At 62.7% G+C, this 24,370-nt stretch overlaps 1 protein-coding gene across 2 annotated transcripts in view; it reads right to left on the reverse strand.

Annotated features, from left to right (window-relative positions):
* Positions 1-24,370, reverse strand: part of GRIK4 (glutamate ionotropic receptor kainate type subunit 4) — a 221,149-nt gene that overhangs the window by 33,481 nt on the left and 163,298 nt on the right. For both annotated transcript variants that reach the window (XM_056108186.1, XM_056108187.1), the window contains 2 exons: positions 18,373-18,480; positions 16,300-16,503 (listed from right to left, as the gene is read on the reverse strand). In XM_056108186.1, coding sequence (XP_055964161.1) covers positions 16,300-16,503; positions 18,373-18,480 — 312 coding nt within the window. The remainder of the gene's footprint in view (positions 1-16,299; positions 16,504-18,372; positions 18,481-24,370) is intronic.

Genomic DNA, 24,370 nt, shown 5'->3' on the forward strand with positions numbered 1-24,370 from the left:
AGGAGTGTTCGGGGCAGGAACAGAAAGCCAGTAATAGCCACCCCCCAGCACGGGGAGTCTGAGATGAGTCCTGACACTCCACTCGTCAACACACACTCAGAGGAGTGCCTAGCATTTCCGCCACGGTCCAGGGACAAGGGCACCTACTGCAACGCCACTGATCGTGACTGTCCAAGCCTGGAAACAAGCTAAATGTCCATCAGTAGGATGAGGGATGAGTTGTGGGACTTTCCCCAATGGAATACCCCCAAGCAAAGAAAAGGGGGGAAGGGGCTAACGACCAGCACACGGAGCACCAGGGGTTAACCTGGACACCATCCCCAGGAGGGGAATCACGGTAGGGGTGGCTGGGGTGTGGCTTGAATCTTGGCCTGTGCGGGGCCTTGGATTGGACCCCGGGCCCTACCCCGTAATACCCAGCACCATGCCCACCACCCATGATTACCAAAAAGGAAGAGGCCACAATGACAAGAAACTCCATGGAATGACCTCATTTACCTGGAGAGCAGTGCAGTTAGCCAAAAAAACACCCAAATTTTCGGTGACAGAAGTCAATTTAATTGGGAGGGAGAAATAGTTCCAGGGGGAGGCCAGAGTGCCTGTCTGGACTCTGCCCCTCGCTTCTTTGCACTTCTGGGACCCCAGCTGGCACTCGGTCCCCCCAGACAAACCCTGTTCCAGACCTGCCTGCTAGAACGGGGAGCAGCCTGTGAAGGCAAGCGTACCAGTCTGGCTCGGAGCCAGCACCCTGCCCATGCCTTGGCACGGCTGGGACGATGACAACGGGCTGGCTGGGGGCTGGTGATGATGGTCATTTCAGCAGGCCCTGAGACAGCACCCTCCCTGACCCCCACTTCCCCCAGCAGGCTGGAGGGCCATCCTCCCTCCCCTCCCAGGGCTGGGCATCCAGGCCCGGCTGGCTGGGCCTCCTGGGAGGCGGGACACAATGTCCCTGCCTGGCTCTGAGCCTGTCTGTGACACCCACGTAAGGACCTCGGGGGCCCCAGCCTGTCCCATCGCTCGGAAGATTCCAGAAAAAGCCCTCCCCTCCCCGACAGCTTGGCAAGGCACCCTGACATCACTGTTGTGGTGCCCCTCTCCATTCTCCCGGAGAGAGAGGAGCAGGCCCACCCACAGCCCCTCACGCCTCCCATCTGCCGCCTTCTCCCTCAGCCCTTCCAGGTCTGGCACCACCTGCCAGCCCAGCCCCATCTCCTGGGGGCTGCAGGTTGAAGCTCTGCTCCTGGCGGGGTCCCAAGTGTGCGGCTCTGGCCTCAACCGCGGGTCTCCCTTTCTCCCTGTCCAGGAGGCAGAGACGGAGGAGAAACGGCCACACACATGGGGTCGAACCCAGCAGTCCTGGATTCCTTCATTCCCAGGGAATTGTCTTTGAAGAGCCTCGGGATTGGAAAGGTGGGATTTTAATTCCCAGGTCAAGGCCGGAAGGAGAGGGTTGGCATTACCTTGGGACTGGTGAACAGGGGCCTGCTGGCCTGTCTCAGGGGAAGGCTCAGGAAGCTCAGGGGGTTAGGGCAGAGCCTCTGGGCCGAGGCAGACGTGAGGCCCCTGAGCTCAAAGACGCAGAGTGGACCCTGGGCTGTGCCCTGCCGTGAAGGAGAGTGGCCTGCAGAACCAGAAGCTTCTCCTCCAGCACCCCAGTTCTTGGATGCTCGTAACCTCCCTCCTTTCCTGAAACTGGGTGAGCCTTCCCGGGTGGCGAGGCAGGGGCAGGGGCCGAGGGGCAGTACTCAGTATGCGGCCCCCTGAGGAGCCCGGGAGGGAGAGAGGCCAGGTGGGTGCAAGGCAGAAAACCCCCGAGGGGACGACTGAGCGTGGGCCAGGGGCCACAGCTCACAGGGTCCTGTGTAGGGGCTCTAGGGGACGCAGGGACGGGGACAGCGGCAGAGGGTCTCTGGCATTTTCTTGGTGGCGGGTGCAGCGACTGTGCATCTTACTGAGAAATAGGATGTTCTTACTTCATGTCGACGCCCCAGTCCCCAATGAGAAGCCCCGAGGCAGTGGGCAGTGCAGGCCTGAGAAACCCGCTGACCTGGCCGGCCTCAGGCGGGGTGGATTCTCCCAGAAACCCATTTCCCTGACGCTCGGCTCACTGGAGGCTGCAGACCTGCTCATCCTCCGCCAAAGGATCCCTGGAGCCCCAGGCCCCCACTGGGTACTATCTCCCACACACACACACCAGGCACTGGCCCTTGTCCCCTCACTGTCCCCCGGGAGCCCAAGCAGAAGAGAAACGGTCCCCCCTCCCTGTGATTAAGGCTGCTGTCAGCTAATTACAGCCTGGGAGGAAGTGATGCCGGTGACTACATGGGCCAGCCCAGCCTGAGGCAGGGGGCCAGAAATAGGGGGCACAGTGCTGCCTGGAATCGCCCCACACTCTCCCCGGCCCTGGAGTCCGCATGCGGCTCAGCCCCTACCCTGTGAGATCCCTTGATGGCCTTGGATGGGTTTACCTGCTGGGCGCCCGCCCCGTCTTCCTTCCGAGATGCCCGGGGAAAGGGCCTGAGTCACGGGGCGCCTGCATTTGAAGGAGATGAGGGGGCGCCACCCCACACACACCCCGCCCGCAGCCCTGCTAACACGCCAGGCAGGCTGTCTGCCCACGCCGCCCACCATGGGCCGGGGCCAGCCACACTCGGAGGGGGTCACACGGCACCTGCACAATCTGGCAGCCTCGCGTGCAGGGGAGGGTGTGTGCAAGGCCCAAGGCTTCCTCCTTCCTCCAGACAGAACAGGGGAGCAAGGAGGGACCTGGAGGGGGCTGGAGAGAGAGCACAGCGGGTAGGGCGTCTGTCTTGCATGCAGCCGACCCGGGTTCGATTCCCAGCATCCCATATGGTCCCACGAGCACTGCCAGGAGTAATTCCTGAGTGCAGAGCCAGGAGTAATCCCTGTGCATCGCCAGGTGTGACCCAAAAAGCAAAAAAAATTTAAAAAAAGGAGGGGGGGACCTGGATAACCCCCACCCCCTCCTGGAGTCCTACTCCTGCTTCCAGGGAGGTGCAGCCCACCCCCACTCACTCCCGGGCCCAAGGACCAGGAGCATTCAGGGCTGGGGGAGCCACTGTGTCACCTGGTCACCTGGGGTCCCAGTGCTCTGTGGTGCTATTTCTCGGCACTGTCTCACCCGATTTCTCACCCTGAGGCAGGGTGACAGTCTGCCTCAGGGTTGGATTGATTTCTTCAGAGTAGAATTAAACCCCCGTGAAACATTAAGTTGGCTCAGCTCAGGCCTGTGTTTGGGTCCCAGGGGGCTGAACCCAGTGTCAGGCACGAACCAGGTTTTAGGAAGAAAGCGGGGAGGGGGTCGGGGGCTGGGTTGGGTTCCGAGATGATGTGGGGAGCGGCCTCCGTCAAAGGCCACTTGCTAGAGGCCCCTACTCTTTGGCCACGGGCCCTCCTGCCCTCTGGTGGCCAGCAGACATGGGTGTGGACCCCCCATACGGCCGTTACTACCTAAATGCCCAAAGTCAGTTTTTCCTTGTTTCTAGAAACAGGCAGAATTGGGGGCCAGGGTGGTAATACTGACGGCAGGGCGTTTGCCTTGCACGCCGTCAACCTGGGCTCGATCCTCGGCGTCCCTTATGGGGCCCTGAGCTCCGCCCGAGTGCGGAGCCAGGAGTCACCCCTGAGCATCCCAACCACACACACACACACGCACACACACACACACGCGCGCGCACACACACGCATGCACACACACACGCATGCACACATGCACACATACACAGGGCCGAAAGGGGCTCAATGAATGAGTTCTCACTTCCATATGGGAGAGCCAGGTTCGATGCCCAGCACCGCACGGTCCCTCAGCACTGGTGCCACTGGCCCCTGGACACTGAGTTGGGAGTAGCCAATAAGCACTGCTGGGGGTGGCCCCCAAACCAACAAAAGCCAACAGAACGGTCTCAAAATGTCACTGCAGAAGTGAAGGCCGAGACCTGCCGAGAGCCGACCTCCCTGTGCGACGTGCCCAGCCGAGAGTCAGAATCGGTGAGGCGTGACGAGGCAGCAGCCTGGGGTGGGTAGGTTCCCAGCAGGCAGCAGGGGCGAGAAGCTGGGGTCTGCCCTGCAGACCCACGCCCCCACCACCCCCACCCCCTCGCAGCTGACCCTGAAGGGCAGCCCACAGCTTCCACAGGCAGCGAGGACAAGACAGAGAACCAACGCCCGTCGGACACGACTTTGCCCATTTCTGGCCCAAATGCATTCTCTCCCCTGCCTCCCTCCCCACCTCAGTCAAGTGAGCAGCCCTCGAGCCCCTACAATGGGGTCAAGACCCCCCCAAAGACAAAGAACCGCGTGCTGGTTTCCACGGATGAATCCCCTTTCCTGCGGCTCTCCTCTTGCTGCAGGCCATCCCCAAAGTTGGACCTGGTCTGGGGGGCGGTGGGGGGCTGATCTGGAACCTGGCTGCCGGCGGGCAGCTCTGGGTGCCCTGCCCATGCCCGGCCCGTGGAGGCTCAAGCCGCAGCTTCTCAGCCTTGGGCGCTGGAGGACATGCCCGCTGCCTTGCGGGCTTGAGCCTCTGTCCCTGCTTCCCACCCGCTGGCCCTGCCGCTGGGACCATGGGTCCCTGTCATTTGTGCTGCTCTGGGTGGGCCACCTAAGGCCCAGCCAGGAGCAAGGGGGCATGGCTGAGAGTTGGAGAGGGCATGCCAAGGCGGCCCTTGTCTCCTCTCCGCCCAGGTCAGCGAGCTCCTCCACCGCCCCCGACCCCCAGAGCCCTGCCGGAATGGAAGGGGGTCCCTGCTATGTCTTGCTCCCGTCCACCGCCCGGAAGGGGAAGGATTCCAGCCAATGAGCTCTGGCACCGAGGATGGAATCAGGGCCCCCTGCATGCGAGGCTCAGCCATATACCCCACCTCTCCTTTTCCTCATTTCCTAGATGGTCAGGAGGCCCCTGAAACCGGCGGTGACGGCCAGGCCCACAGATTCGTGGCCTTTTTCCTACCCACTCCGCCACCCCGTTGTGAACCCACAGACCGGGCACATGGCTTGGCTCCCGCCCCTCCAGGCTCTTCAGGGACTGGCTGTCCACACTCAAGTCAAAATCGCCTCAAGGGGCAGGGGGCAGCTTCGCGTGGGACGGGAGAGCCAGAGACGTCGCCCCAACCTCCGACCACTCTTCCTGGTGGAGGAGGCAGGCGGCATCCACTTCAGAGATGCTTTCTATCTGGCTAACACCTCACGCACCCCAAGAGTAACACCCTGCCAGCGTCCTCCCAGACTGTCCGAGCCTGTCCAGGCCCATCCAGCCTTGGGGCTGCAGTCAGTGCGTTGAACCTGTGTGCTGAAACTGGGAGAACGGGTCCTTTGGGGGAGGAGAGGGTGGCAAGGGGGGATTCAGGGAGACGGTCTGCCTCCCGACCTGGGGGTGACTGGGCCTGTTCCCACAAGTATGTGGACCCCCGTGATTTTTCAGACTTTTCCATATGCAAATTTCAGTTTAAAGATCTGTAGGCATGACAACGATGGACCAAAGGGAAAGGTAAAATGGCCAGAAACGAAGTGCCCTGTGTTTCATAGGGTGTAGGGACTGGGAGACACTGGACAGGAAGTGCCCGTGTGGTTTCCCGGGGCACGGGGGCTGGCAGACACGGAGGAGCTTCTGGGCAGCTGTGCTGTGGCCCCAGCTCCTAATTCCATGCACGTGCTCGAGAGGCACAGGCGTGGGGAGTCGACCGCCGAGCTGTCTGGCATCTGGGCGAGCTTCTTCCAGAAGGGCTAAGCAAACCCAGAGCTCCACGGGCAGCTAATCTACGATCACGGAGCCAAAAGCAGCACACCACGGAGAAACAGAAGTCTCTTCAGCAAACGGCGCTGGAAGGAATTAAATGACCGCATAATACCACGGCTGAAAAATGAACTCAACCATGGCCTGCAGACGGAGGTGTGAGGCCAGAAACCATAAAATTCAGGGAGAGAAGCGGGGGTGAGACACGGCAGACCTCGAGCTCGGAGATGGATTTGGAGATTCCACTCCAACGACCGGCCAGGGAGAAGCAAAGCCAGAATAAACAACTCGGCGGCTCCAGCAAAGGAAAAGGCTTTTTGCACAGCAAGGAAGCGACCGTGAAAACCAAACAGCGGCGAACAACTCGGAGAAGAGAGCGTCGGTCACGGCGCACGTGTGACCGGCAGTTACGATCCTAAATCAGGAAGGAAGTCACTCGCCCCAACAGCCACAGAAAAGCAACCAGCACAACCCCAAAGCTCACGGAAGACCCGGATAAACACATCTCCAGACATGAAATACCTGCTCGGTGGTCGGGAGACGCAGATCAGAGCCACAGTGAGCCTCACAGAAAGGCCTGCGCCGAAGCAAGTGTTGGCAGGGGTGTGGGGGAAAGGGACTCCCTGAAGCAGGCACCTGGGGGGAGTGGGAATGACTGTCCGCTCACGGAAAAAGGCCTGCAGGGACCTTCAGGTACAGACGTGAGGGGCGGCGGGGACTGGAGTCTAGGGGTAAAGCACATGCCTTGCACGCATGAGGCACGGGTTCGATCCCGGGCCCTGCCAAGAAAAATTACACACATGGGAAATTCTCAGTATCACTCCTCGGCATCTAGCTGGAGGCTGTGCAAACTTGTGGGAAGGACAGAGCATGGCCGTGTCCAGACAGAATCCACGGAGGCTAGCCACAGGTGCCTGGGTAAAGCTGGGCGGTTGCTGGACCCAGTAACCCCGCCGGGTCAGTTCCAGAGATGAAACCGCGCCCTTCCAGACACAACAGATGGGACTGTGCCCTGTGAGACGTGAAGGACGTGAAGATGATCATTCGATACTGACCTGATGTGGAACAGAAATCATTCATCTACCTATCTTGGTTTTCAGGCCACACCTGGCAGGGCCTAGGGCTTACTTCTGGCTCTGTGCTCAGGGGATCTATCTTGGTGGGCTTGGGGGACCCGATGAGGTACCGGGGATTGAACCCCAGTCGGCCGCGTACAAGTCAAGCACCCTATCTGCTCTGCTGAACAGTGGTATGGCCCCAGGTACATCGATTATGACAGGAAACTAACAGTTGGAAACAACACCATCCCGACTCAGAGGAAACTGGCAGCTACCGGAGGACAAGGGCCCCAGGCGAGAGGAAGGAAGCCAGGAAGCGGGGCGGGGAGCGCAGCAGAGACCGACGGACAGGAGTGATGTGCGACCTCACATTCCGGAACGTGATATGGTCCCCCCAACCCCCCGAAAAACAAACTGAAGAGGGGTAGTGGGAATATCTGCATGTTGCAAGTGGATCTGAGATTGCAATCGGGTGGGGAAACACTAGCTCCCACCTGCTCCCTGGGGCCGGCTCTCTCCTCCCTGGGGCTGGCTGGATCTGCTCCCCTGGGCCCAGCTCTCTCCTCCCCGGGGCCCGGCTGTCTGCTCCCTGGGGCCCAGCTCAACAGCTTGTCCAACTCCCAGAGCAATGGCTCAGGGGAGCAGGTGGCCAAACCCCCAGGGAGCCACCCTAGCCTGCTGGGTGCTGCCATCCCCAAGCCCACACCTGCCACACTCCGGTCCCCAACTCGAGGACACAGGTGAGTCTGTTTGGGCCGAGAGCCCCGTCTATGAGAGCAGCCAGCAGGTGCTGTGTGCAGTTCACTCGAGTCACTCAAGGTCTCCTCCCTGGAGGACAGACAGCACCGCCTGTGGGCCTGAGGGGCAGTGCCAGGCTGAGGTGCCCATCTTGCATGCAGCAACTCTAGTTCACTCCCTGGCACCGCATGGCCCCGAGCACTGCTGGGTGCAGGCCTGGAGGCCCCCAGCACCCCCACGCAGAGATCTGGGTAACCCAGGGCACTGCAGGATCTGGGCAGCACGGCAGCTGCGGGCCTCCACCCTGAACTGAGCCACAGCAAGACTGGCCGAGCTCCAGAAGGGGCTCCCAGGCCTTCTGAGCAGTTTGGGGGCCCTCCAGATGAACGAATTAACAGTGACAGCTTCTGTGGAGTGGCGGTGAGGGTGTGGCTGCGTGTGGAGCCAGCATAGAATCCCCCAACCAATAGGCACTTTCTGCTCTCAGCCTGCCGGTCAGACTCCCGCACCTGCCTGCGTCCCCTGCTCTACCGCGCAGACGTCACCAGGGCTGGGCCAACGCCAGCTCACAGAGCCCCCATGCCACGGGCCACAGTGCCCCCCTGCTCATGCCTCTCCCTCTGCCTCGCAGTGAGCTGCCCAGGGTCTCCCGTGGACACTGGAGAGGCCACACCGCACGCTGTCCTGTTGAAGGCCCCGGGCCTGCGCTCTGCGGTGGGTGCCATGGCTGGAGACAGCTGGCCAGGAGACCCCGCCAGCAGCCCCCGGGCAGTGGGGAGGAGGACTCGCCCCAGGAAGGCCAGGAAGGGGGAATGGGGAGGGTCTCCCGTGGCTGCCAGCACTTTCCCTGGCATGGCTGTGCTTGGCGCCTGGGTGACAGGACGCCAGTGTTGGTGGCTCTCGACAAGCTGCAGGACGGCCCGGAGAGCAGTCTGGGAGTTTGGGAAGGGCAGCCCCGTGGTGGGCAGGGAGGCATTCTGGTGCACCCAGAGGGTCCCTGTGCCTGGGAAGACAGGGGAGGGGCAGGTGCCAGTGGGCAGTGCAGGAGCCCCGACAAGGGTGGTGAGGGTCCTCCAGGACACTGCTGGGCATGGAAAACATACCCAGGGACCAGCTGAGTTTGGATCCAGATTCGGCCATGTCCTCCCACTCAGGAGACTGGGACAAATGAGCTCTACCTGGGAGCTTCAATGTACTAATCCACAAACAGGTCCCAGTTGTCCGACCCTACCTCATCAGGCTCCCTAATGAGTAAATGACTCCAGAGAGCTTCCCAGCATCGACCCATACATCCGTATATGCCCACCCACCGTCCATCCACCCCATCTGCCTGCCCACCATCCATCCGTCTGTCCACTGTCCATCCACCCATCTGCCTACCCACTGTCCATCTGCCTGCCCACCGTCCATCCACCCATCTGCCCACCCACCGTCCATCCATCTGCCCGCCCACCGTCCATCCACCCATCTGCCCGCTCACCATCCATCCATCCATCCATCCATCTGTCCACTGTCCATCCATTCATCTGCCTCTCCACTGTCCATCCACCCCATCTGCCCGCCCACCATCCATCCATTCATCCGTCTGTCCACTGTCCATCCATCCATCTGCCTGCTCACCGTCCATCCACCCATCTGCCTGCCCGCCACCATGCACCCATCCACCTACACATCCACCCACCACACACCCTCCTATCTACCCGCCCACCCACCCATGCACCCCATCCTTCTGCCCGTCCCTCCACAGATCCATGCACCCATCCTCACACCCGCCCATCCACTCATCACCCAGCCGTTAAGGCGCTGAGTCCAGCTACTGAGCATCCTATAATGCTGGGCCCCGGACAGCAGATTCTACAGAACCCGGGACTTCAAACTTGAACACTCATTCGAGTTCCCAAGAGGGCCTGCTGAAATGCAAAGGGCTTCACAGTTTCTGAAAGGGGGTGCAGAAATTTCTGGTGCAAAGGAGTGGAGTGGGCATTGGGACTTCTGACCAGCTACAAGGGACGAACTCTGAGGCTGCCGGTGGGAGCGATACACCGAGACCCACTGTTCTGGGGGCTCTTCCTGACCAAGTGGCATCACGCCTCTCCACGCCTCAGACCTTCAGTGATTCCAGCTTCCTTCCAGAGAGTCTGAGCCCCTTCCAGCGTCTTTCCCACATGGCCACCTCTTCCCTTCCCACCAGGACCTTCGCCCCGTGATGCAGGCACAGAGCCACCACCCCAGGCCTGGCCACCCCGGCCCTGCCGCTCTCTTCACAGACGCTAGCCTGGAGGCCCCACGGTGGGCCAGGATGAGCGGGGACGCTGGTCACAAGGGCTGGGCCCCGGATCCCAGCTCGATCATCCTGAGCCGGGTGACCTTGAGTTTGCCTCTCTCCAAAGCCAGAGCTAACTTGGACTTCTTCATTATACAACGTGAGTAATAATGTTTATCTTGGAAGACGGTTGGTTGTTGGAGAGGAAATGGTGCATGATAAATGCCTGGCAGGTAGTACTTGGTAAACAACAGCTATTAGTAGCATCCGCTCGGCGTGAGCTAAAGCCTGGCTCCACGCTGTCCTTCTCCCTCTGTTCCCTGTGACATTCTGTGAGGACTGTCCTCCCACAGACTGCAGGCCAGCGCCTCGTTATTTTACACAGCGGCCTCGCTCCCAATACAGCCGGGGTGACCGAGCGAGTGACGAAGGTCCCTCCACCAGGAGCCCGGCCCAGGGCTGGGCAGGGGAAGGACCTTCGCAGGAAGGAGGGCGACAGGCGGGTGCGGCAGCCCCAAGGCGAGCGCAGGGTGGGGAGGGGCGGGTGCGTCCTTTCCCGAGTGGCACACGACCAGCGTGGCCATGCCCAGACTCCTGAGTGAACTGGGTGAGAGGACATCTTGTGTCCAACTGAACCCCAGGCCACAGGCGACGTGGAGGGGCAGGACTGCAAACAGCTCTGCAGGGCTCACGGGATTCACCGGGCCCGGGTGCAGGACAGTGGGGGAAGAGCCACTGGGCACGAGAGGCAGCAAGAGCCCAGGGCTGAAACGGGTGGGGCAGACAGTGCCCGGGAGAAGCGGCCGGTGTGCGGTGGGTGGCGGGCACCCCCATGCCATGCTTCCTCCCACCTCGCCCCAATCAAGTCCTCGCTGCCCGTCTCCCGCCGAGCAGCAGGCCGGCTCCTAGTGGGCTTTCAGGCGGCCTAATGGATCCATCTCCCGCTCCTCTGCGGGCCCTCGCTGGGAAGGCAGCAGGCAGCTCCCGAAGCCGAGCTCCTGACGCACTTCCCAGACTGCTGCAAACCCCCAGGGGGCTGGGGGAGACCCCGATGGGGGCTGCCGAGGAAGCTCTGAACACAGCACAACTGGAGCCCCGAGACGGGCCACACACGTGGACAGCAGGCAGACAGGCAGGCAGACAGACAGACAGACAGACAGACAGACAGACCCTGGCAGGGTCCTTCCCTGAGTCAGGGGAGGGGCTGCCTGGGCTCTCACTGTGCCCCCAGGGAGGGAAGAGACCCCAGGTGCTTTTTGGGAGACAAGGGCGGAGGAAGCTATGGCACCCTCCCCCAGCCCAGGTGCGACCCTCCCCCCACACCCACATACAGGTGATGCACAATTCTTGAATCCTTGCTTCATCCCTGCCCAGACTTCCTCCAGGTACCCCTGGAGAAAGTGGAACCCAGGGCCTTCTGCATGCAGGGCCCGAGCTCCCCCCACAGCCCCACCCCCGCCCCCCACGCTCACCTGTCCACTCAGGAAACGTTGCCTCCTGCCCACCTAGGTTCAGTCCGACATCCAAAGACAGAACCCAATCTTCTCTGACCTTTTACCCTGCCCAGAGCACACCAGCAGCGCAGTGGGTGGCCCTGCTGACCAGTTGCCAAAGGCGGCAACTGACCATCGCGGGAGCACTCCCACAGGACTGCGAGGGTCGAGAGTGGAGTGTGAGGCCGGGTGCTGGTGGGTGTCAGGATGACGCGGTCCACCCCAGGGCCCCGATAAGTCCTGTCTGTGTCTGTTCCTCCTGCCCAGCCTCCAGGGCAGAGGCTGCCCTGCTTGGGGAGAGATCCCGGGGCTACCCCCGGCATCTGGATGCCAGGGGGCTTGTTCTTAGTCTGCGGAAAGGAACCTGGACCAGCGGCCCGCATTTCCAGGCCAGTGGGACCGGCAGGAAAGCGATTCCCGAGGGTCTGTCTCAGACTGCACACTCACAGCTGCCCCCCTCCTGGTCACACCCTGGGCCACCCGCAGCAGGATTTGGGTGACTCCCAGTTCCGTGCCAGATGGGACCTGTGTGGTGGGAACCCTCTCCCCAGCCTCTGGCCAGCCCAGAGCTCCTGCCCTTCCTTCTCACCAGCAGAGGGGATAGGATGGGTCCGAGTCACTCCCTGCTCTGGCCGCCGGTTCCCTGGTCTCCTGGGGCTGTGTGAGGGGCAGGACAGGGTCTGGGCAGTCAGGGGCTACCCCAGCTGTGCCCATGTCTGGGCAAACCGCAGAGCTCCCGGGTCTGACCGCAGCATGGAGACTGGCAGCCCTAAGCTCTCAGGCAGGAAGGAGGCCCCACCCAGCTGCCCGCCCCTGCATCCCGCTCTCCCCTGGGTCCAGCTGGGGCAGGGAGATGCCCATTCCCAACCTCTGCAACGGCCAGGGAACTGGAGTGGGGGTGGGGGCACTGGCCCTGTGCAGTCCTGCGGGAGGGGCACACGCATCTCCAGAAGGGGAGTGAGGGTGCCGTCGAGGGCAGCTCCAGGGCAGTGGGGTGCGGCGGGCTCACTCCACTTCTGAGCGTGAGGTGGAGGAGCCTGGCGATAGCAGAGCACCCGGCATGCATCCCACCAGGAACATCACCCACCTTCCTTCCCAGGGAGGGGCTATGCCGAGCTCTCCCTGACTGCACAAAAAAAGACCCATCCCTCCGTGCCCAAACCATGCAGGACTACTGGAAGTACACAGGAAAGGTGCCCCCGCCCCCTCTGGAAATGGGCTGGCTCTGACTGGCTGGCACCACCTGGCACTGACTGGAACCACCTAGGATGGGTTTAGCACCATCCAGCACCTGCTGGCACCGACTGGCATCGCCTAGTGCTAACACTCTGCCAAGGCTGGCACTTCCTGGCACAGATGGCACTGCCTGTATACGTGGGCCATGGCTGGCACAAGCTGGGACCAGCTGTCATGGTAAGACACTGGTTAGCGACGGCACCACTTGGTACAGGTGGTACCACATGGCATAGACCGGCGAAAAGAGCCCGTCCTCAGTTTCCCCTCCTGGGAGCCCGCCCCTGTGGCAGGGTTCACCCCAGGACTGATGCCCTTGGTGCCTACACCTGTCTCTCACAGGGGCCTGTGCTACCCCAGGAGCCTCCAGGGGGAGCCCTTCCCGGCCCCCTGGGCCTGCACTGCTCGGCTGAGGGCGCGCTCCTGCCTCTGAGTGCACAGACACAGCGCCTGGCATTGGTTGGCAGAAACCGACACAGAGAGGCACTGAGCGACACAGGGGACCCATCTGAAATGAGTCTCACCAGGCTGTGGGGAAAACCATCACGGAGCCGCGGGCCGTCACCCACACACAAGTGCCCTCCATCTGGGATGGCACACACAGCAGTGCCTGCAACAGCTCGGCACTGACCAGCAGGGGGTGGCACTCACTGGCATCAACTGGTATCAAGTGTAGGGGTTGGCACGAACTGACATGGACATGGGTTGCCTAAGACTGTCACAGCCAGAAGCTGGCACATGTAGGCAAGGCTGGCACTCATTGGCATAGCCTGGCATACACTGGCATGAGCTGGCATCAACTGGCAAGGCAGTTCCCTTCTGGTATTGTCTTGTCACAGATTGGTGCCATCTGACACAGGCTGGCAGCACCCAGTATTGGTTAACACCACCTGGCACTGATTAGCACTGGCTGGCACAGGTTGGCACTGCCTGGCTCAGGACTACTGCGCCCCTGCCGAAAGTGCACAGGGAAGCCACCCCCTCTCCCAGGAGGCAGCCCTGCTGCATCCCCCCCCCATCCCTCTGTGCCCATCCACCAGGGCTGGGCACCCCTGGCCGGGGAACTTCTCCTGGGTTTTGTACCACAGAGCTTCTACCTAGAACCAGCCCCTCTGTCCTGCTGGGATCACCTCCTGCCCAGGGGGTGTGGGGCATCAGGAGGGGGTGTGGGCACACGTCCAAGTCTCTGGGGAGTGGGAGCGAGGGGGCAAGTTGGGAGGCTGCCCCCCACGTCCACTTTCCCGGATCTGCAGCGTTAAGGGCGGCTGCGCCCAGCCCTCTCGCGCGGCTGTCAGCGAAGATACGTCCGCCCCTCATCTCAGCCCCAGGATTCGGATCTTCATGTGCGAAAACCATCCTGTGACCTATTTGCAGTTAAAATAGTTTCTGGCTTCAAGGTGAAAAGTCATCCCAGGGGACGGACGGATGCATTTTTCCAGTTTGGCAGGAAAGCCTCTGGACAACCTTCCCGGGCACTGAGGGCACCACGTGCCCTGCCCCTGCCCCCCCAGGCCTCCGGAAAACTCCCCACAATCCCTTCTCAAAGGGGCCCAGAGGGGCAGAGCAGAAAGAGGCATTTCAGCTTCATTTACACTTAATTCATCAAAATGTCACTGGTAAGAGCTATTTGATGTCCAAGGCTTATGAGCCTTGAATCTAAGCCGCCCAAAGCCCTTTTGTCTTTGAACTTCAATGTGCCATTCGGCCGCGTGCGTGCACGGCCTGGATGCCAACGGGGCGCCTGGGCAGGGCCTGGACGCAGGCGGAGGGGCTCCCTCTCTGTCCCTGCATGCTCGCTCTCTCCCAGCAGGCCCTGCAGATGGGAAATGCAGTTCCACCCCCCCCCCGCCCCCCGCCCCGCTCCAGGATGTGAGCGCGGGGCCCAGCAGAGGAGAGTCTCCCGCATACCCGGGACCAGAGTGCCCCTGGTCGGTGAAGTCCCCCTTGTGGCCCCCACTCTGGGCACCCACGAGGCCTGAGAGAAAATCCAGGGAGTGGCCACAGGGGCCGGGGGCACACAGGGGCTTTCCAGCAGGAAGTGGCCATGCGCTGTTCACGACCAGGCACCCCTGTCTACATCCACCCTAGCCGATCACTAGAGTGGGGTCCCACGGAGCTGCTGCGGACCCCTCAGCTCTGATCCCACAGGCTGCAATCTTCCCCACCATGCCCCGTGAGGTGGTGCTGGGTGCTCCATGAGTGCTGATGGGTACTGGGTTCCCCGTGAGGTGCTGGGTGCTAAGTGTCCCATAAGTGGGTGCTGAGTTCTTCGTGAGGTGCTACTGGGTGCCCCACCAGTGCTGCTGGGTGCTGGGAGCCCATGAGGTGCTGGATGCTGGGCGCCCTGTGAGGTGCTGGGTTCTGGGTTCCCCGGGAGGTGCTGGGTTCTGGGTTCCCTGTGAGGTGCTGCTGGGTGCTGGGTACCCCGTGAGTGCTGTTGAGTGCCCCATCAGGGTCCAGCGATTCAGTCGTCCAGCCCAGCCATGTTAGTGGCCACCCTGGGGGGCATGCGGTGCCAGGGTTAAACGTGGGAAGTGCCCTCCACTGTCTCCTCTGGCCCCCGCTCACATTCTTACCCCGGCAGTTTTCCTGGGGGCCTTGCAGGCTGATCCCTGGCAGGGCTTGGGGACAGCTGGGGACAGCTGGGGATCAAACAGGGTTGGCCACACGCAAGGCGAGCGCCCTGCGGGCTGTGCTGCTGTCCTGTCCCTCTCTGGAGTCTCCGCTCCCCACCATGGGGACACACAGGCATCAAGCGACTCACCAGATGCATCCAAGAATGAGAGGAAAGGAGAGAGGAGAAAGACAGGGCAGGGTGAGTGGAGCCAGGATGAGCGGCCCTGGGTGGGTGTCGCTGTGCCCGTGACACCGAGGTCCCAAGGCGGGTGCTGTCTGGGGCCTGTGTGGCATCCAGGGTTCGAATCCCAGCCCCGCTCTCCCCTCTGGCCGGTCTCTACCGCCCGGGTACTTCAGGCGGCTCATTTGTCAAACGGGGATAACCAGCAGTTGACAGGTGTTTGGAGGGTCAGAAATGACGGGTATGAGCCTGGCACAGGAATGCACTGAGGCGGGGACACAGGAGGGGTCCCAGCCTGCGGCCCACCCAGCCTTGACCATCAAACCCTGTGGTGCCAACGTGGCTTGGGAAAGACCCCCATGACTGAACAGTGCGCTGAGGACCCCAGAGCGGCCCCCAGAAACTTCCCCTAGCCCTGCTCCGGCCTGACTCACAGCATGCCCACCCAGCCCTGCAGCCCCCAGAGGCACACACCCACCACCAGCCGCACGCCAGGTCTGTGGCCCTGGTCCCAGATGCTGTTCTTCAGTCCCCAGTGTGTCCCAGTCAGTGCCCGCCCAGGGCGTGTCCAGACGGCTGAGTTATCCCACCTGGGATTCTCTGACCTGACAAGTCAGGGCCCTTTTTCCAGAAAACCCGTCACTCAGTGCTCCACCCCAGGAATCACCCGTAAGCCAAAAACGGGGAAGGCCCTGAACCCCGAAACCCTGCCAGCCGTCCTCCCAGCTATGATGCCCCAGGGAGCCGTGTCACCCACTCTGGGTTCCCTGGGTGAGGCCTGCAGGTGCGGCACAAAGGGTTGGGGGTGGCACCGTGGTGGTCTCATGGACCTCGGGGCCCCTGTGCCCAGCTCAGAGCTAGTTTCGTGGGCAGAGACAGGCCACGCAATGAGCGCGGGGCTGAGGGAAGCCTCAGTGAGCTCACGCCCCGGCCCCCAGCACTGCCAGCCCCAGGCCCCTTACCCTGGAGATGAGCTCGCCCACCATGCCCGTCCAGGAGCCGTTGGCCTCGGGCACGCCGTACACGCCGTCGCCCACCAGGCGGATCTGGTAGTTGAAGCGCAGGATCTCGGCCAGCTCCTCCAGCATGTCCACGCAGAAGCCCTCGTAGCGGTCATTGCCCTCCATCTCCTGGTGGTTCCCCTTCAGCATCAAGTACGGGTTCTCCTGCAGCAAGACTGGGCAGCTGTCACGCACATCTGAGGCCCGGGCGGGGGGCGGGTGGAGGCCCCCCTCCCTTCCCTGGGCCTTCCTGACGGTCACCGCCCCAGGGACCCCAGACCTAAGATGGGAGGGGCCCAAATGAGGGACGCCCCAAGGCAGCCCCTCCCTCGGGCAGCAGGAACAGGTGGGCCTCGGTGGTGCTGATGAGCAGCCTGGGGAAGGTTCCAGAAGGAGCCAAACTGGGCTGGGAGGGGGGGGGGAGAGGGTGGACACAACACTGTTTTTTTGGCTTGTTTATAGGCCTTTTCCATGAGGGCGAGATACTCCCGGTAGCTTGTCGGGCTCTCCGAGAGGGGCGGAGGAATTGAACCCGGCTTGGCCGGGCTGGCTGTGTGCAAGGCAAACGCCCTACTCCCTGTGCTATCGCTCCAGCCCTCTGTGATGTATTCAATATGCCAAACACAATAACAACAAAGTCTCACAATGGAGATGTTACTGGGCTCGCTCGAGAAAATCGACGAACAACGGGAGGACAGTGACAGTGACAGTTTATAGGCCACACCTGGTGACTCCTGGCTCTGCACTCAGAGATGGCTCCTGGCGGTGCTCAGGGGACCATATGGGGTGCTGGGGATGACACCCTAGGCAAGCGCCCTACCCACTCAACTATCTCTACGGCCCCCAGGTACAACCACTCAGACGCCAGGACTGTGTTCTCAACCCCCTCCTGCTCCGAGCTCCTGAACAGTGCCCCCAGGGTGCTCACTGATGGGTGAGGGAGAGTGTGTCTGCTGTCCCCAGCTTTGACCAGACACGGGAGATGCAGCAGCTCGACCCTCATGCTTCCGACCCCAAGGACCAGCTCAGGCTCTCCCTCCCCGAGTGCTGGTTTCCCAGCACTGACAGGGATGGGCACCCCTTCTCTCAGCGCTCAGGACCCCCTCTAGCCTGCCCGGGCCCCTGCGGGCCCAGAAGGTCGTGTGTGTCTGTGTGTGTGTGGGGGGGGCGGTGCTGTGTGCTGAGTATCATCTCCCCAGGCCTCTGGGGACCAGGCCACACGACGGGCCCATCCATCAAGCCTCAGCCTGGCTCTGTGAGCGCAGCCGCCCGGGGCCCCTCCTGCTGATAAGGTGCCGCGCCAGGCAGGGAAATATGCTTCTGATTAGTTACAGGGGAGGGCAGGGGAGAGGAACAAACTAATTATTGCTCAGAACATGCTGTTGGTCTCACTGACAAAATCTTTTACCGCACAGGAGGGAGCGGTGGGGGCGGAAGGGGGGAACCACGGCCGCCCTTCGACCCTTCCGGGGCTGCGCATCTTGGGCCTCAGGAAGGAGCTCGAAGCTCGCTCCGGGCTCCCTCGGGGAGAGCAGGATCCAGTGAGACAAACAGCCCCCGTCCTGGGGACCCAGAACTCTCTCGTTGCCATCCAGGCGTGAAGAGAGAGCCCACGAGAACCCACGAAACGAAGGCGCAGAGGGCATCCTGTGCAGAGGGCATCCTGGACATGGCCAGCGAGGCCGCTGCTGGGGAAAGGGTCGGGGGTCCTGCTGTAATTCACCCACCGGAGACGTGAGCTTCCCCCTGGCCACATACAGCTCCCCTTGCTGCTGGGGCGACCCTGAGTGGCCTCCACCATGGTGGTGGTCCTGCCCTCCCCCCCAACTCCCCACGCCGCGACTGATCTGGAATGCGTCAGACGGCATTTCTGGCTGAATCTGCCACTGGTGCAGGATTAGGGTCCTCGGTGGGCCTCAAGCTCTGAGGAGACCCCTGGCCCTTTGCTCCCCAGAAGCCCAGGTCTGTGTCTGGAGTGGGGGGAGTGGGCTGGGACTGTTCCTGGGGGTGGGGCCCCGGGCACACCCCACTTACCAGGATGGTGGTGACGATCAGGGTGGTGTTGAAGAGGCTGGCGGAGATGTTGGAGGCGAAGAGGCGGCTGTCCATGCTGAGGCCGTCTGCCACGTGCCACTGGCCGATCTGGGGGGACCGAGGAGAGAGGAGTGGGCAGGGGTGGGGGTGGGGAGCAGGGCACGAGGGTGTGCGTGATGCCAACGCCTCTCTGCCAACTGGAGCCCCTGCCCAGGCCCTAGGGCTGGGCGCTTGAGCCGGGAGGCCAGGGGAGATGCGGACAGCGGTCAGGACATGGGTCAGTGGATGCATCTGCCTCGCCCGGGCATCGCCAGGCACCCGCCACGGCTTCTGGAATATTCCTCCCAAGTGTCAAGCAGGCCCCGTGATTCTGGCTTGCCAGGCTGGGCACTGCAGGTGTCTGCTGGAAGTTCCAGTGGCCATGAGGACATGGGCTCACCCTCGGCCATGGCGGCGGCCCAGTGGTGAGGGGTGCTACTGAGAGGCGTGGGCCACGGGTCACCTCTCGGCCCCCGTATGGAGCATGGAGAGCGGGGCTCAAGCAAGGACCACTGGAGCACAGTCACCAGGACCAGCCCCCACAGCTCCCCTGCCTTGGTGGGCACAGGGTGTGGGCAGTAGCCCCAGACCCCTGCAATGGGCCCCGTGGAGAGAGGAAGCCCAGCCCACGGCTCAGGAGCAGGGGGCCCTGCTGTGGCCCGTCCACACCCGTGGCCTCTCGGAGGGTTGATGAGTCCAGGCAGAGCCCCCGCCTCCCCCCACCCCAGAGTCTGGCAGAGCATCACGGGGGGCGGGGCGCTTCTTGTTGGCTTCTGGGGAAACGGAGGCTCAGGGGGGCCTGGGGGCGGCACAGACTGGAGACCCAGATTGGCTGTGCCCCGGAGGGCAGCACCTTCTGCCTCTGCAGCTGCTCCCTGGGGTGGAGACCCTGCGGGCCCCGCTAACAACCCAGAGAGGGGCCGGACAGGCTGTCCACAGGACAGGTCCGGGAGCGCTGGACCCCCAGTCTCCCGCTAGGAAGCCGCATCTGCACATAGGCCTTGGGGAGTCGCTGGCAGGTGCCTGGGACACAGCAGAGTTCCTGGTGCCACCCCTCACCACCTCCCCCATGCCCCTCCTCTGGGGGGGGGGCCGTCCCCACTCCCTACTCCTGCTGGGACTGATAGCAGCAATGCCAGGGCGAGCAGGGATCGACCCGGTGCCAGACCCCAGCCTGAGCCAGCACCCCTGGGACCTGGCATGGTCCTGAGACCCCAAGCTCCAGCACCTACCCCCCACACGCCTCAGAGCCAGCATGGCGGCCTGGCAGCCCTTAGAGGGGCCCTAACTGCAGAGATGAGGTGTGTGGGGTGCAGCGGAGGGGCCAGTCCGAGCCAGGTGCTTGGGAAAAAGACCCCTTTAGGCAGCAGACCTGGGAGACAGCTGGAATCCCACCTGGCTCTGCTTCCAGCCAGACCCCCTGCTGTGGAAACAGCCCCCACCCGCCCCAGGAGCTGGCCGGGCAGAGGGCACAGAGCAGTGGTCCGGCTCCCCTCGGCCCCTTCTCTCTCCCTGTGCCCCCCCCACCAGCTCAGGGGGGACAGGGATTGCGGTGAGGGTGAAGGTGAGTGTTTGCACCCTGCCGGCAGAGAGAGCGGACGGAAGCCAGCCAGCGGCGCCCCGGTTGGCTGCTCTGTCTGTTCCCGGCAAGCCTGTGCCGTGAAAGTCTCTTAACCACAGGATATTCTCTCGGCACAGGACACGAGCCCCAGAGCAAAGCACAAGGAAAACCCAGGACGAGAGGATGGCAAGGCAAGGCAGACCCCGGGGGTGAGCGCTCAAACCCAGCCCTCGGGGAGAGCCAGGCGCAGTAGCTGCCCAACTGAACCTGGGGGACAGACGCCCCTGCTCAAGCCTTCAGCTCCGTGAGCCCCTGGGCGGGGGGCCTGGTGGACACAGCTCACATTAGTAGGTCAGAAGATCAGCCCTGGATTAGATAAGCTGCAAACTGGCACACGCAGCAGTGGACTCAGGCTCAAGCAAGCAACAAGCAGAATCAGGGGTCGGGGGCAGCATGGCTAACACAGGCCCTGGTCTCGGTTCTGTCACCCCCCGCCCCCAGGGGCGGCCTGGATGGAACTGGGCTCGGCAGACAAACTCCTGGTCTCGGTCACTTCTCAGGACAGTGCAGTGTGAGATGCTGAAACTCCCCAGCCTGACACCCCCGTCTCTGTGTGGTCTCCCCCTCCCAGGAGCCCTGCCGTCATTTTCGTTCTACAGTGTGGAAACGGGGCTCCTGGCGGTGAGGCTTCTGCCAGGCTCCCGCCCCTCCAAGAGGCTCACTTCCCCGGGCTATGGAGGTGACTTCCAACCCATCGGTCTTTGCCGGAAGCGTTCTGTTCCGGTGTGCACGGCTAAGGCTCCCGAGTCAGTCTGAGCTTCTCGGGCCCTTTGATTCTTACTTACATATCTGAGAGAGGAGATTTACATAAGCCTGTGTGTGTGGTGGGGGTGGGGGGAGGGTGGCAAAGCCTCCTGCATGCCAGCTCTCCACCCCGGCCCTTCTGCGTGAGCTCTACCCCAGAACAGGGCCATGCCCAGCACCGCCCCCTGCCCCACATTCCCACCAGGGACGAGACTCTCTCGCTCCCCCTCACATATCCCCGGATGTCGAGGCTGGGACAGCTGAGTACATCGTTGGTGATCTCATTTTGCTACGCACCCCCCCCCCCCCCAGGCCCCAAACTGCAAGACAGAGGCTGGCCCGTAACAGATGCAGAGAGAGATCGATGGAATTCAGTGATGAAATTCCTCGAGGCAAGTCGCTTCTTTTGAATCTTCACTTATCTTACCTCAGAGAGTAAATAAGCAAACCCATCCCCGTCCCTCCTGCACAAATGCTTCCGCTGGCCCAGGGCTGGGGCACGACCGGTCTGGGGACTGTGCCAGCTCCACGAGTATCTGGTCCGCGGTGGGCTAAGCAGAAGACCCCCCCAAAGGGCTAGGAGGCTAATTATGGGGGGGATGAGGGAGGGGAGTCTCCCAGTGACTCTGGACACCTGGATGGGGGTTCAGCGTGAGGGTCCGAGGATGAGGGGCTTCTCGGCCCTGGGGGTGACCCTGGCCACCCCGGTGGTGCTCAGAGGCCTCCAGGGCTGCACCTGGGGGTGTTCGGGGAGCTTAGTGGTGCTCAGGCTTTCAGTGGGGTGAGGCAGATAGGGCAGGAGCCTGAGCCTCAGTCATCTCTCCGGCCCCTCCCACCCTCTACCCACTCGCTTCGTCCCCTCTTGGCCCTCAGCCGCAGCTGTCTAAGCAATGGGGGTGGCACACTGACCTCACACCGGCTGGCACAGGGCAATGTCTGAATCTAGACCCCAGGGGCACATCCTGGGGTGCCTCCCATGAGACAGAAGGTCCGAGCACCAGCCGCCCGGGAGAGACCTGAGCAGGGCACAGAGGCCGGCCAGACGCTTCCGGTACAATCACTGCATCGGAACTCGACTCGCCGGGAAGACGGGGCTAATGCCAAGCTCCAGAGTCCCGAGTGGCCACGTGGCCATCGACTCATGTTCCTAATGAAGCGTTAGAGAACACGGACGCGGTCACTGTCCAGACACAGGCTGGCAGCAGCTGGCACCGACTGGCACAGGTCTGCCTGCTGGGTGCCCTCCCCCATCTGTCCAGCCCCAAGGCCTGGCTGTCTGGGCCCAGCTGGCACCTGAGCCCGTGGTTGCAGGCTTCTGGGGCAGCAGGGAGTGGCCAGCCTGCCTGAGCCCTACTGAGCAGCACAGCTTCCCACCCAGCTGGCAGCAACCGTGGCTGGACTCAGGCGGGGTGTGTGCTTGGGCACGTCACACGGAGGGTGTTTAAGATGCAGCCCTTCCCAGGCCTGTGCCACGCCGAGCGGCCCGCTCAGAAGTGTGAGTCCTTCTCATTTGCCTGCTGGCTGGACTGTGAAGAAGCTTCCGCAACAGCCGGTGCATTCCCCAGGGCCGGGAGCAAGGATGCAGGGGCAGTGTGTGTGTGTGTGTGTGTGTGTGTGTGTGTGTGTGTGTGTGTGTGTGTGTCTATGTGTGTATTGGGGGGGGGGGGAACAGCGTGGGAGAAGAGGAGCCCTGGACGACCGCTTTCTAAGCCAGGTCAGTGGCCAGTGACCTCTGGACAGCGGATGCCGACCTGGGGGGAGGGCGAGGGGCGCTGCATGGGCAGTGGGAGACCCTGGAAGAAGCAAGTGTTAGGGAAAGGGCCTCTCAAGCTCCCAGAATCCCCAGGGCCCCCCAGCCCTGCTCCCTGCCCATTAGACCTTCCTTGGGGGTGGGGGCACTGAGCCCCACCCAACTAGGGGGTCCAGCCTGGCTGCAGCAGTCTCCTTGGTCCAGGCGGTAGCGATCACCTTCCTCAGCCTCTGAGGGCCAAGGCAGGAAACGGGAGCGCCACGCTGGACAGGCCTCCCACCTCACAATACCTCAGGGCCTTACACCCGAGTGACCCCCACCCCACATGCTCTGGGGGACAAGTTCTGAGGTGGAGGGGGGGGCGGTGATCACCTTAAAGGTCCGCCATCCCCACCTCAGTTCCTTCCAAAACAAAGAAGCAAGCGACTTCGGTCACCTTCACGCGGCTCCCCTGCGGAGGCCGCTCTGCACCTCTGAATTTCCTCATCAAAGACAGCGCTGCGGCTGGGTGGGCTCTGGGGGGCGCGGGGGAGGGAGGGGGCTACCTGCCAGGCAGCCTCCCCTGCTGGCCCCACTGCTGGCCCCCAGCCAGGTCTCACGGGCTGCCTGGGTTGCAAACATGCCAGACAGTTGCCAGGACGCTCTCCCAGGGGAGACGGGGGTGGGGGGGGAGACCCCACTGAGAGCAGGACTCGGTGTCACCTGCAGGGGCTGTGCTGAGGGGTTTCTGTGCTCTGTCTGGAAGCAGCAACGAGACATGGGACAGGGGCCTGCCAGCAGGTCAGCTGGAACTGCCACCAACGTGACACCCCTGTAAACAGCCCCCAGGGTGAGCGGAGCGGTCTGGTCACCCCCGAGATGGCAAGTGCTGAGGACGGAGAATTCCCTCACCTGGTCACCCCCTGCCCAAACCCCGACTTCCCAGGTCTGCGAGCCTGCCTGGGGTTCTGATGAAGAAAGGGGGCTCCAAGGGTGGGGGAGGAGAGTCATGATGGGCAGTGAGGGGACCCCCTGCATCCGAGGGGCTTGTGGGAACCTGGGGGAGTTGGAGGTGGTTCCCAGAAACCTCTAGAAGGTGCAGGACCCTGAGCTCCCGAACCCCCAAGGTGATTCGCAGAAGACGCCTGCTCCATCCATCCTCTGGTGAGACCCGCCCTCAGCCCTGTGTGAGGCCACACGGCATCTGGGCAGGGGACAAGGCCACCGGGTCCCAAAGCCCGTTCCCTGGCCCCTCTTGGCCAGCCTGCTTGAGTAGGGGAGGGCAGTTTGGGCTGGTTTCCCTGCAAGCAGCTGCGGACATTCCTGGGCTCCGAGGCCCAGAGCTCAGTTGAGGAGGGCAGGATGCAGGGCGGGCGAGGCGGGTGCCACGTGCTCTCCGGCCCTCTGAAACACGGTCTTGACTCAGAGACGTGAGAAGGATGAGGCAGGGGTGAAGGTGACGTTCGTCCAGGGCACTGCCAAGGGGAGCACTGGAAAGGAGAGCACAGCGGCGCAGAGCCTATCCAGCAGGGGCCAGGAGCTGCCTGCGGGGCCACACCTCACTCAGGAAACTGGTGCTCTGAGAGCTCCCGGCTAGACTCTGGGGGCCCAAAGCACCACCCACTAGCTTGGGGTAGCTGAGGACTGGGGGAGTGGCCTCCACCCAGCACCTGGGAAGCTTTGGGGGGGCCTGAGAGGCGCAGGCCAGGCCAGGCTCCGGGAGGGGGGTGGGGGTGGGGGTGGGGTGCCGTGCACAGTCATCCCACTTGCCCTGGGCTTGGAAGGTCAAGACCCGAGGCCTCAGCCTCCCCTGAGCTGCTCTGGGCACAGAGCAGGGGGACTGGAGTCTGCTGATAGCCGGGCCA

The sequence above is a fragment of the Sorex fumeus genome, unplaced genomic scaffold (assembly GCF_029834395.1).
Source record: "Sorex fumeus unplaced genomic scaffold, SorFum_2.1 ptg000198l, whole genome shotgun sequence".
NCBI classification, from domain to species: Eukaryota; Metazoa; Chordata; class Mammalia; order Eulipotyphla; family Soricidae; genus Sorex; species Sorex fumeus.